A 10,321-nucleotide genomic window follows, 5' to 3' on the forward strand; every position below is an offset into this window, starting at 1 on the left:
CAGCAGCCATTAACTTATTTATTATACTGAATTTACGAAAAGTAAAAGTAAACAGTATTGTACATGTTTAGTCTGTAACCAGATGGTTGGTGGTTTTTGAAAAAGTACTCCACTGTACACAAGGCTGATGACATTACAACCTCTTTAAATTCCCACCTTTTGACTTGTTTTTAAAAACACCCAAAAGCAGACGACGTGGACGCTCCGGCACAAACACACCGAAGTAAGGCGGACATGATGGTGGACGACCCCTTCACTGCCATGTAGGTTCAGGGAAATGGTGGGAGCAGTGGTTTTACTGGGATATACTGAAGGGTGGAGGAGAGGGAATATCAGTCAATCGTTGGGGTTTCTGCAGCTTGATTAACAAATTCAAAATCCAAACATTTTCTTATCGTCACATCAGATGGATGGAAGGTTAAATCCATAAATCCAACATTTACATGAAACATCAATGCTTCCTGCTAATATCTCCATCTTGACTAAGTCCTGGGGTTGATTTTAGAAGTATAGGTGCATGCACAAGTTCACAAAAGCACTGATATCCAGCTTAAGATCTTTCTCAAATAATTATCTGACTGAATATGATGACGTCGGAATAAACTTTGTGCTTATCTAGCCACAAAAATCAGCTTCTTCAAGTTAGCAGAAAACAGAACAGCCCTGAATGTGACACTCAGGCTGAAAACACCTTTTCAATTGGGTTATAAAAAACAAGCAATAAATAAATCAAGGCATTTCCCACAAGTTTTTAATCCGTCAGCTCGGATAAGAACCTTTCCATAAACAGAAACATGTCATAATGACAGAAACAAGTCATTTGGACTGCAGTTCTGATCTATAATACAGTGGTGATCTTTAACTGACTACAACTGTATATATATATATAAAATGATAAAGCGCTGCTGCAGTATTTCAGATGTTTGCTGTGTAAAAGCTAACTGTCAGAGAGAAAAAGTCTACACAAACAGACAAAAAAAAAAATCTAATCTTCGGTCTGGAATGGAAACTTCAACAGTAAATAATATTTAGGTTGATTTAGATTTGATGATATCTTACACCTCACAGGGCTGCAGAGGCAAGAGAGCACCCCAATACTTCAATGGAAACTCGGCAACAGGAGTCCACAGTGTTGACCCCTCCGCCCTCTGAGGTGTACTTTCAGGGTCCCTGACGGCCCTCCGGGTGTGACTGTTTGGTAAGTGTGGAGGGTGCTGCCACTGCCACCCAACAGCAGGAGCAACCCTGGGGTCAACATGGGGCCCCCAGCATACACAAAAGCCTTGATTCTGGGGGCCCGCAGTGGTTCAGATCTGGGGTGGGGTTCAGAAAGGATGAAGGACAAATTGCTGCAGGATGTCAGGGGATGTTCAGCTGCAAGGTGACTGAGGGGGGGGGGAGGGGGCGAATTCTGAGGGCAGTTCTGATGGGAAGGGGCTGGCGTACGCGTGGCGCCGATCCAAATCTAGAAGGTCTTCCTGTGGATGGCACGCGCTCTGTCTTCTTCATATTCCCGCTTGGACACCCACATCTTCTTAAAGGTGTCCAATGATGCCAAGATGGACCCGCTGCCAGAGGAGAGAGAGAGGGGGTGGGGGCAGAGTCAGCAACAAAACCATCCACCAACTTTACCAGGGTCTGACTTAAAATACAAACACTAATTATTCCAAACAGTCATTATTTCTGATACAAAATGAAGCTAAATGGTAAAACAGTGTGAAAAAAGTCCATCCTATCAGCTTGTGATTAAAGAAAGTAGCAGCCACCTAAATAGCATTTAGAGGAATAGAATAGAAATAGCCATTATTGTCCCACAGAGGTAATCAGTGCAAGTACTTTAAGAAAAGCAGGAGATTGAGCTTTAGAGTGATCTGGATTTCACAGATGGTTCTTTGACAAGAGAAAACATCTGCAACCATGTTTGTGAAACAGTTCCAGGGTCCCACAATTTACGCCATGCGGAAAACACGGACGGCGTTGTTGAATTCAATAAACAAAACGGAATCCACAATAAAATGAAGAATTGCACACAATTAGCTGATATCTGTCAGAAGGGAAGGACATTCAGCAGTTTCTGTAGTGTTTTGGTTTATTCTCCTGTACCCGCTGTTACCCGGTTACCACAGACAGAATAAATCAGCCAGCCATGAAAATAATTTGTGAAACAGAGAAGTAAATGTTGACTTCACCATTACTACCCACTTTTTAGGTTAGGTTAAAATGGGGGGGGGGGGTAAGGAATTAACAAAAATCGAAAAGGAAAAAGTATAATTTTAGGGGAAAAAAAGGAATTTGGACAATAATAAAATGGATTTCATATGGCCTGAGATTAACGCCCATTAATCTGGGAATTGGTCCACGGACCAGTAGGTGAGTCCCACATTACAAGCCGCTCTGCGTAACATGCGGCGACCGGCTGCTAATGAGGCAACGTAGAGACCAAGCAGGCTGTGGATATAAGCAACACTTCAGGTGTTATTGTCTCTCATCACTCCCAGATGGGACTGTCTTGTTGCAGAGAAACAAGCTCAGGGCTCCCGTTAGTAAAGTTAAAGTGAGTTAAAATTTTCACAAAACTAAAATGTTCGTTTTTGTGGCGCATCTGTATCTTATTTTGAAGGGATATGTAAACGTTACCACAGCGACCAGTCAGAGAGCGTTTGGGCAGTGGTCGAGAGGAGATGAGTAGAGCTTGTGAGTCTTAAGTCTGATTTAGACAGAAAGATTTAAGAATTGTCGGCGGATTCTCCAAACCTCTGTGACCACAGAGCTGATAAAAGTACAACAGGTTCGATCGGTTCGTGTCTCCAAGGCAGGAGGAGCATGAACCGATTCCAGTCACAAACATCCCGATCCCAGAAGATAATCCAGTAAAACCTCCAACATAGAGGGAATTTAGAATAACCAAACACAGATGACGATGTAGAAGCAATAGTGATAGTTTGTGGAGTCATTTTAAGAGATAAAAGACGTAACAAAAAGAAAAGGCGGTGGATGAAAGACGACGGGAGCAGCCGCTCCATTTGCTGCACTATGATTTGGAGGCAAGTTATGTTTTTTCATAGTTAACATTTTTAACTGAATAAACATAATAATGACCTAGAGATTTAATAATAAACATTTCCACATATCTCCGATATCCACCGAACTCAGTTGCACGATATGTCAGCTGTTTGGGATTCCCCTCTGTTCTGACGTCACCGCGCTTTTTGATTGGCTACCTGTCACATTCAGCAGGTTGTATTCTCGTTCCCAGTCAGGGAAAAACCCCACAGGCTGCGATAAAATTGGGTATATTCAGGATTTAGCAACACCAACATGCAGAAGCCTTATCTAACGACCCTCCCCCTCCCAGGGCCGCAGCAAAATTTCCAAGTCTTGACCGATCCGCAGTAATAAAAAGGTTGGGGATCACTGGGTTAGAGGATGCCATAACGTCAGAGGTCTTACCCGATCCATGTGGAGTACAGCCGTTCCTGGGGAGCGGAGATCTACAAGGCAGAAGAAGAAAAAACCATCAGAAGGTTAAAAAACCCCACAAAGAAATAACATTCACATTTCCACTGCACCCGGTTAGGTAAGTGGCCTGGTATGGATAATGAGGAACAACCAACTCCCTGTTGGCTCTCACAAATCCTTCTTTGATTCAGAAGGACATACTGGTCATTTTGGGGTTTCCGTTCCCTCTCTGAAGTCAGATGCTCTCTACATCTACACTGAACCGTCTCATTCTCTCCCAGGGAGGAAACAGCCTGTATAGAGCTGGGAGTCATTCAGTTACTCCATGATGTGACATCAATAAAAACGGTCTGAAGCAGAGTTGGGCAGTAACTAGTTACATTTACTCAATTACATTTACTTGAGTAACTGTTTCTGAAAAAAAAAAAAAAAGAAGTCCACTTTTAGGAGTATTTTTACTATGTTGTACTTTTTACTTTTACTTGAGTAATTGTATTATGAAGTATCACTATTACTAGAGAAAAAATTCTAGATTCTTTACCCACTGAATAAAGAACAAACATGTTTTAAACAAAAAATCACCAGACAAACACAGACCTGCAGTTTCTGTTAAAGTTTCATAAGTTTTTCTATTGTTATAATTGGTTAGTTGTATGAATTATTGTCATTTTCTTAAAATACCAAAATTTCCACTTATATTTTGGTCCATCTGATGATGTCATTTTAAAATATTAAATAATTTGATCAGTCAGTACTTTTGAGCTGAGCTTCTACAAAATACTTTTTTACTCTTACTTGAGTCGTTTGTGGGTACTCTGCCCCCCTCTGGTCTGGAGGAGTCTTTTTCAAACAGAGCTGCTGCTTTACTCAATGCATGACCCATTTAGGGGCGGCTTGGTGTTTCAGCAAAGAAAATGAAGGATGTCCAGATGAGCTCATTCACGACAGCAGGAGGTGGACCTACCTTGATCTTCACGTCTTTTGGTGCGAGCTTTTTGACCTCAGTTAGTAGCCTCTCTCCAAACCCTGAGAAGAGCCACAGTGAATCAGACAACAGTCCAGAAGTTTGGAAGAAACTCAGTCTCACAATGTCTTTGTTCAAAAGCCAGTAGGAGGTCTGTGGATTTTATCATATATGTATGATATATTGTGCAGCATTAATGTACATGTGCTTCCATGTTTGTTTTCTCAGTCATAATGACAGCTTTACTAACCTTTGATCAGTGTTGACCCGCCGCATAGTACGATGGTGGAAAAGAGCGTGCGCCGCAGGTCCATGTCAGACTTCTGGATGGCGTAGGCCAGAACCTCGTGGATTCCCGAGCTCTCGTCTCCGATCAGGTCGGGTCTGAACAGCAGCTCTGGGGCCCGGAATCTGGCCGGTCCGATCTGAGGACGGGACGGCTGATTTCAGAACCGCTCTTTCAACATCCCTCAGAACCATCACAGAGTTTACTGGACTTACATTTAAAGTGCTTCCATCAGGAAGGACATACTGAGCCTTCTCAGTTTCTAAAGTCTCATCCTTCTGTGGGTTCAGGGACAGGTAGCAGGCTCTCTGACCAGCAGGAGAAACACCAGATTAGACGCTTTTTCAGCCTAGAGAAGTGTTTGTGTAACGGAGCGTCTCGGCAGCCGTCCCCCACCTCTTTTATGGTGCGCACCACCTCGAACTCAGCTGATGTGTTGAAGTTGTAGCCTTCCTTGCGCAGCAGCAGACGGAGGTATCGGGAGACGTCTCTGCCGGCGATGTCCACACGCATGATTGAGTGTGGGATGGCGAAGCCCTCGTAGATGGGCACCACATGGGTCACACCGTCACCAGAGTCCAACACCACCCCAGTGGTGCGGCCGGTGGCATATCTACGGCATTAAACACGGGTACAATGTGAATCTGTCAGGACAAACAGCAGCTGGTTACACCGCCCTCCACATGCAGGGCTGAGTATGGCAGGTAAATGTTACGTTAAATAAAAGCAGTGTTTCCCAACCCTGGTCCTCAAGGCAACCTGCCCTACATGTTTTAGGTATTTCCTTGTTTCAGTCCAGCTGATTTCAATCGATGACTGATTAACAGGCGTTTGCTGAACTGCAATCAGTTGAATTAGGCACATTAAAGCAGCCTCTAAACCTCTAAAACATGTAGGACCAGGGTTGGGAAACACTGAATTAAAGGACAGGGAACCTTGGACCTCATAGTCTGAGGATGTAAACCCATTAACAGTAAATATGTCATTGTTCAGTAACTTTTATGCTAAAGTATATTCATTCTGTCAAGCTTCTACTTTCTCACTCAGAATATGAACCTGCCTTCAAAAGTAAAGATAAAAAAGATTGGATATGACATTCTGGTTGCAAACAGACAAGTATTAGTATCAGTGCCCCAGCTGACTGTATGTGGCTAAAATGATAAATCACCATCCACTGTACATCAACTGTGTGGATGGAAATTTTAAAAGTTTCCATCCATACCCAAATTGTAATAATCCCAAATTGTCAGGAGGGATTATTACGGACAGGCTAAGAAAAAAAAAATTACGAGAAAAAAAAGTCATACAAGAATGAAATAATACAATAGTTGTACAGTAAAATGCTGTAATATGAGAATAAAGTAGTCATATAACAAGAATAAAGTTAAAATAGTAGTTATAATATCAGAAAACAAGGCTTATGAAAAAAAGTCATATCATTATGTTAATAAAAACATGAGAAAAAATTAATTGAAATGATACAAAAACAAAAGTCATTATATTGCACAAAAATTATGATACAAGAATAAAGTAAAATTATTACTAGAATAAAGTTGTAATATTAGTAGAATGAAGTAGTAATTTTATGATCCCTGCCACACGAGAAAGAAAAAAAACTAAAATGAGAAATGTTGAGCATCTTGTGAACTTAAACTTCACTAGCAGGACTCTGAAACGACTGAGTCCATTTAGAAGGAAGAACCACGACCCAGATGAGCCAGTCACGTCAGGTCTGGATAACCATCAAACACCTGCTGCCAGTAAAGCCACTTTTTTCCAGTAATTTTACAACTTTCCTCTGGTAATATGTTTTATTCTATTAATATTTATAACTTTATTCTGGTCATTTAAAATAAATAAATAAATAAATAATCTCTCATTCTGGCCCTAATATTCCACTGTAGATTACTGAACTGTAAGACATGAAACAAAACGGACTGGAGACGCAGCAGTTCTTACAAGCTCAACACGGCCTGCATGGAGATGAAGAGAGCAGGAACGTTGAAGGTCTCAAAGAAGATCTCTGCGGCCTTCTCTCTGTTCTTACTGGGGTTTAGAGGAGCCTCAGTCAGCAGCACAGGATGCTGGCAAACAATCCAAACACAACAGGATCAGCTGCTGCTCAGGAAGCACGCTGTGTGAAAACACACACACCCCAGAGAGAAGCTCACCTCCTCTGAGAAGGTCTGCAGCTGTTCCTTGGAGTAAACGTACTGCCAGATCCTCTCCATGTCGTTCCAGTCGTTCACTATCCCATGCTCCATCGGGTAGCGCACCGACAGCAGGCCCCTGTGCTCCTGACGCATCAAGAGGGACACACACACACACACACACACACACACACACACACACACACACACACACACACACACACACACACACACACAGGTGACGGGATGAACCAAACAGTCTTAATTTTTGCAAAGCTGACTCCTTTAACGCACTTTTAATGGAAGTTTTAGTACAACTTTGGATTAAACGTGTTATTACTTACCGAATACTGCAAAGTTGGCCACTTTAATGGACTTTTAATGCCACTTTAAATACAACTTTACATTAAATGTGTCACTATTTGCCAAATGACACTTTATGACAACAGTCATAAACATTCATGAGGACTCCTTCATGTTCATGACAGGTGGTGTCAGTCTTAGCCACACCCTTTCAAATAAAGTGTTACCAAAAAGAGCTCTCCACAAAAGGAGAAAAAATGACACGAGAAAGAAAGAAAGGCAGAAAGGAAAGAAATGAAGAATGAAAGAAGAARAAAAAAGAAAGAACAAATGAAGGAAAGGAAAAAAGAGAGGGAAGGATGAAAAAGAAAACACAGATGGGTGGACACATCATGTTTAGACAATGGGATAGTGAAAAAGAAGGAAGAAAGAAAGATAGAAAGAAGGCAGAAAGTCAGCAAGAAAGAAAGGAAAAGATGAAAAGACAGAAAGAGCAGATAGATGGATTGACGATGTGTAGACAGTGGATATGGAACACAGTCTGGAAATACTAAATCTCTCCACACTCCAGATTTCTTTGCCTCTGCTGGTTCCCGTCGTTCCTGCCCTGTGTGCCGTACCTCTGCCTTGGGTCCGATGAACAGATCTCCCTCCAAGGCTCCAGCCATCACGCGCACATGCTTGGGACGTCCCACACTGAACACACACAGTAACGCTATTAAAAACACCGCGCATGCCAACCAGACACAAAAAGGCCTGAGAGCACATTACATTACAAAATAAGTTGGTGGTGTTATTCCACATCCACATGCCCAAATCTGTCAGCTGAACATAAAACACCGTGTTCAAGCTCAACTCTGGAAACTAAATCTGTGAGGAGATCCACAGGAGGACACTTACTAGTTAGGGAAGCAGTATTTGGGGATCTGGTCACCAGCAAAACCAGCCTTGATGACCCCCGAGCCCTAAAGAGAAGAAAAGGGATAATTCACCACAGCTCTGCACTCCTCTACGCTTCAGAAAGAAAGAGATCATGAGACTCAGCCACCAACAGTCACACACTCAGCCTGAAGAAACACTGAGCTTTACAGGAAACATTTTGTCCTTTACAGACTGCTTCAGTTGGACTCGTTTGTGATTTGAGATAAACCAAGTATAAATGATCATCTTCTTATGTCTCTAAACTAAAATGTCAAACATGCAGTTTGTTAGGAGTAAAACGATTCTGCAGCAAACTGATTCATATTTCAAGAATTGAACAACAACAAAGTCTGTAAAACAAAAGACAGTGACTATTAAATAAGTTCTACAAAAAAGGCAGCTGGTTACCAAAAAAATAAAAATGAAAGTACAGGCTAAACATCAGTAAAATGGCTGATAAATTAACAACTGCTTTGAAAAGAAAATCATTTTGACAATTAAATGCTACTACTGATCAAGGAGGCTGAACTGGGCTTATGAAGTAAATCATCTCAACAGTCTCAGTGTGTGAGCATTGTTGTCTGGGTCCAGCTCTGTACAGGTAACTCTGCTAGCATTCAGAAATACTGTCTGATGCTGAATCAAACACATCTGCTTCTGACTGGATGACAGTATGGAATCAGGTCCTAATTATCGTAAACGCAGCGTGTCCTGAGGATGCCCTTGTTCCTGGTGGGGAAACAACAGGAACAGCTCAGACCAGGCACTGCAGCAGTCCTGACACACTATTAGAAACGTTCTAGTCTTCACAGATGTATGAGTAAAAAGTCTGGATAATAAACTTTTTTTGTTTTGAAGAATATTTTCTATGAAATCTTTAATATTCCAATACTGTTAAAAGAAAACACCTAAGGGTTTGATGAAATGTCTCATTTTTTATTCCCACCCAGTAAAATCTGACTATTGTTGGTCTAATATATGTACACAGGGTTCTTCCTAAAACAGTGTTAGCTTTTAGCTACCGTTGAAACCTCTGGATCACTGAGTTCCTCATTAAGTTATTCATATGTTCCTGTATCTTGCAGAGCTGAATGAAGCCTTTTACAGTGAGTCTAACGCGATAATAGTACACGCCGCTACAGCTAACCGGTTAGCAGCTTTAGCTCCCGTCGCTGCTACATGAATCTCCAGTTATTCTTAACTGAAGCTTCTACTGGTAGCATTCCCATAGGAACATTGGGAAGTTGTGTATGGAACTGGTGCTCAGGAAAAAACGTCCGCCCGTGGATTTTCCCCTGTATATTCGCAGCAGTAACACAAAGGTAATGTAGGCTAACGGCCATTACAAGCGGCCTTGGTTTGGGTGTGGATGAATGACATCATCATACTTACATTATCAATAACCACCGGCTGGTTAGCTAAAATGTCATAGGACTCCATGACGGACAGGGTTTTTCAGACACGTTCCTAGCGATCCGCGAGTGTCACCGTCTTCGTTTAGTGTTGTAAGCATGTAAAAAATAACGCCCTGTCACTGTGCAGTCCACCACCACCGCCGCTGCTTCTTCTTGCTGCCTCCCCACAACAACAAACGCAACAGCACGGCGTCCGCGTGACTGACCGTGAAGACAGCCAATCAGGTTGGCGAAAGCCTTTGACTGGCAGCAAATATAGCCAATAATAATGCTTAATTTGACGGCTGTCCATCAGCGGGAGCAGTGGCTTTTATGAACCAGTGGAATCTAGTGTTGTATTACTGCTACTGTTGCCTATCCGTGGATAACAGGAGGAATGCATTATATACGAGGGGGTACCCAAAGGTTTCCAGAATGACGCTGCTGCATGCGCAGTTTTCGTAGTACACGATTCTGCCGCTAGTTATTTGTTCAACCACGCCTTCTCAATCAGTGTGCCAAGCGGCRTTGRTGTGGAAGGTTTCGTCTACCCGCAGTGAATTTTCTTGGAAGAGCTGTTTTGTCCAGCCGTCGCTTTTCTTCATGGAGAAGTTTTATGAGCAGCGCGCGGCTGTGAAGCTTTGCTGCCTGCTCAGGAAAAAAGCGGTTGATGATCAATTGACATTTCACCATTTTTAAAGCGGGTGAACCATGAGTAAACTTGAGCTTGACACATAGCGTCATCCTTGTAAGCAGTCTTCAACATTTGAACGGTTTCCGATGCTTTTTGAATGGTTTCCGATGCTTTTTGAATGGTTTCCGATGCTTTTTTCCGATGCTTTTT

The 10,321-nt window shown here is 42.3% G+C and overlaps 2 protein-coding genes across 2 annotated transcripts in view; one reads left to right on the forward strand and one right to left on the reverse strand.

Annotated features, from left to right (window-relative positions):
• On the reverse strand, window positions 1-9,685 carry actr1b (actin related protein 1B). The gene is made up of 11 exons (XM_008423157.2): window positions 9,476-9,685; window positions 8,063-8,127; window positions 7,783-7,858; window positions 6,881-7,006; window positions 6,669-6,793; window positions 5,106-5,322; window positions 4,925-5,017; window positions 4,674-4,848; window positions 4,424-4,485; window positions 3,451-3,491; window positions 1-1,568 (listed from the first exon to the last, which is right to left on the reverse strand). Exons 1-11 carry the CDS (start codon window positions 9,521-9,523, stop codon window positions 1,466-1,468), a joined length of 1,131 nt encoding a protein of 376 aa, XP_008421379.1. The 5' UTR covers window positions 9,524-9,685; the 3' UTR covers window positions 1-1,465.
• The window catches only part of marchf5l (membrane-associated ring finger (C3HC4) 5, like), a 10,265-nt gene continuing 9,262 nt past the window's right edge, over window positions 9,319-10,321 (forward strand). Inside the window, exon 1 of the mRNA XM_008423154.2 lies at window positions 9,319-9,405. Coding sequence (XP_008421376.1) covers window positions 9,334-9,405 — 72 coding nt within the window. The 5' untranslated portion in view covers window positions 9,319-9,333. The remainder of the gene's footprint in view (window positions 9,406-10,321) is intronic.

The sequence above is a fragment of the Poecilia reticulata genome, linkage group LG12 (genome assembly GCF_000633615.1).
Source record: "Poecilia reticulata strain Guanapo linkage group LG12, Guppy_female_1.0+MT, whole genome shotgun sequence".
Taxonomy (NCBI): domain Eukaryota; kingdom Metazoa; phylum Chordata; class Actinopteri; order Cyprinodontiformes; family Poeciliidae; genus Poecilia; species Poecilia reticulata.